Source organism: Puntigrus tetrazona, chromosome 3 (assembly GCF_018831695.1).
Source record: "Puntigrus tetrazona isolate hp1 chromosome 3, ASM1883169v1, whole genome shotgun sequence".
Lineage (NCBI taxonomy): Eukaryota > Metazoa > Chordata > Actinopteri > Cypriniformes > Cyprinidae > Puntigrus > Puntigrus tetrazona.
The window spans coordinates 4,880,327-4,882,326 of record NC_056701.1 but is presented as its reverse complement, the minus strand read 5'-3'; the positions used below and the strand labels follow the sequence as shown (position 1 = coordinate 4,882,326).

The window sequence follows — 2,000 nt, the reverse complement described above, 5'->3', positions numbered from 1 at the left end:
AGGATTTGATGGCAGGTCTTGAAGGGACGCAGTTTAACCGCGGTCTTGTTGTGGCGAGAGTTGGCGGAGAGGGTCTGGGGCACGGCGGCCCTGGCACTGGGGCACCGTGGCGCGGTTTAGGCTTTGTCACTGAGCGTTGTGTGGTGAAGGTATTATTGGAGAGCTGAATGAGTCTTCCGTTGCCGTGGGGATCGCCAAGCTTTTCTTGGCCTGACTTGAGCTAAAGAAGCTGCTTTCTGTGAATTGCAGAATCCCGGAATTCCTGCACAGCCGCTGAGATCTGTCTGAAAAAGAGCCTCGTTTAGCTTTTCTATTTGAGTTCGCTTTTCATTTAATTGAAAGTCTTTGTATTTGTGTAGGATAATTGTGTCTTACCTTAAGGGGATTTTGCTTCATGCATGCTTCTGTTGTGAAAATGGAAAATAATGATCGATCACGTTCTCATAATGGCTTTTCATTTACGTTCTATTCAGTCTTTATTTATGGATTTGATTGATTTTCTTTTTTTTGTTTGTTTTCTTCAGCGCTGAAAGAAATGTCAAAATTAGATGCTAAAAGCAGAAAATTGGCATTGAAATCTATACCAAATCAAATGGCTTTAATGGAATGGAATGATAAACGGAGGCTAAATAGAATGTATTATTTAAGTTGAGAGTAATGTGGACTAAATTGATTTTAACAATGTGAAAAATAATTTTCTTAATCTGTATTTTTCAGTTTTTTTTCCTAAACAATTTAAATGTACTTGAGGAAAACAAATTGTATAAATAAGACCTGAATGCAGAAAGAATATTCTGATTTAAATTTAGAATATATATATATATTTTTTTAAACCTCTCTAAAATTATTGACATTCCTAAAATGCATACAAATAGACTTAATTCAGTATGCATTCTCTTTTATTTGACGTTTTTAAGGCAAAACTTATTTGCAGATGAATAAATGCGATTGCAATCAATGCATCCTTTCTCCAAAGTTGTCAAACATTTTCTTTAAGTTCCACGAAAGTCTCTAAAAAGCATTTTTTTGTTTTTTTTTAATCCAACAGGATGAATTTCATCCCTTCATCGAGGCTTTGCTGCCACACGTCCGCGCGTTCTCCTACACCTGGTTCAACCTTCAGGCCCGCAAACGCAAGTACTTCAAGAAGCACGAGAAGCGCATGACGAAGGACGAGGAGCGCGCCGTCAAAGACGAACTCCTGGGCGAGAAGCCCGAGATCAAGCAGAAGTGGGCGTCCCGTCTGCTCGCCAAGCTCCGCAAAGACATCCGGCCGGAGTTCCGCGAGGACTTCGTGCTCACCATCACGGGGAAGAAGCCTCCGTGCTGCGTGCTGTCCAACCCCGACCAGAAGGGCAAGATCCGCCGCATCGACTGTCTGCGGCAAGCCGACAAAGTCTGGCGCCTGGACCTGGTGATGGTTATCCTGTTCAAGGGAAGCCCGCTGGAGAGCACGGACGGAGAGAGGCTGGTCAAATCACCGCAGTGCTCCAACCACGGCCTCTGCGTGCAGCCGCACCACATCGGAGTGTCCGTCAAAGAACTGGACCTGTATCTGGCCTACTTTGTCCACACGCCAGGTGAGTCACGGATACACACACACACACACAGAAACATGGCGCTGCGTAACCCGGTTCAGGAAACACGGTCCGATTCAGTTCCGGGCTGTATTCCAGAAATGTGCTTGAATGCAAATATATGCAAATACAGGCTTTGTTGCGTTTATTTCTTTGTCGTTGTTTGTGTGGTTGCGATTTAAACTTGAAGGAGTGTGTGTGAAATTGTGAAATTTGTGAGTTTTGTGTGTGTGTGCAATGGTTTATAGAGTATGTTCGCTGTAGTGTGTGTAGCGTAATGCAAGCATGGCTTTGATAGTTTGTGTTTGTGTGTATAAATGTCAGATTGTGTATTGTGGCGGTGACAGCTGGCCTTCTCCCAGCTGGTGTAAAGGCCAGACACACACACACACACACACACACACACACCACACACACACACAC

General features: G+C 43.9%; 1 protein-coding gene across 1 annotated transcript in view; it reads left to right on the top strand.

Annotated features, from left to right (window-relative positions):
- The window catches only part of LOC122342176 (nuclear factor 1 A-type-like), a 43,213-nt gene that overhangs the window by 4,840 nt on the left and 36,373 nt on the right, over window positions 1-2,000 (top strand). Inside the window, exon 2 of the mRNA XM_043235992.1 lies at window positions 1,049-1,580. Coding sequence (XP_043091927.1) covers window positions 1,049-1,580 — 532 coding nt within the window. The remainder of the gene's footprint in view (window positions 1-1,048; window positions 1,581-2,000) is intronic.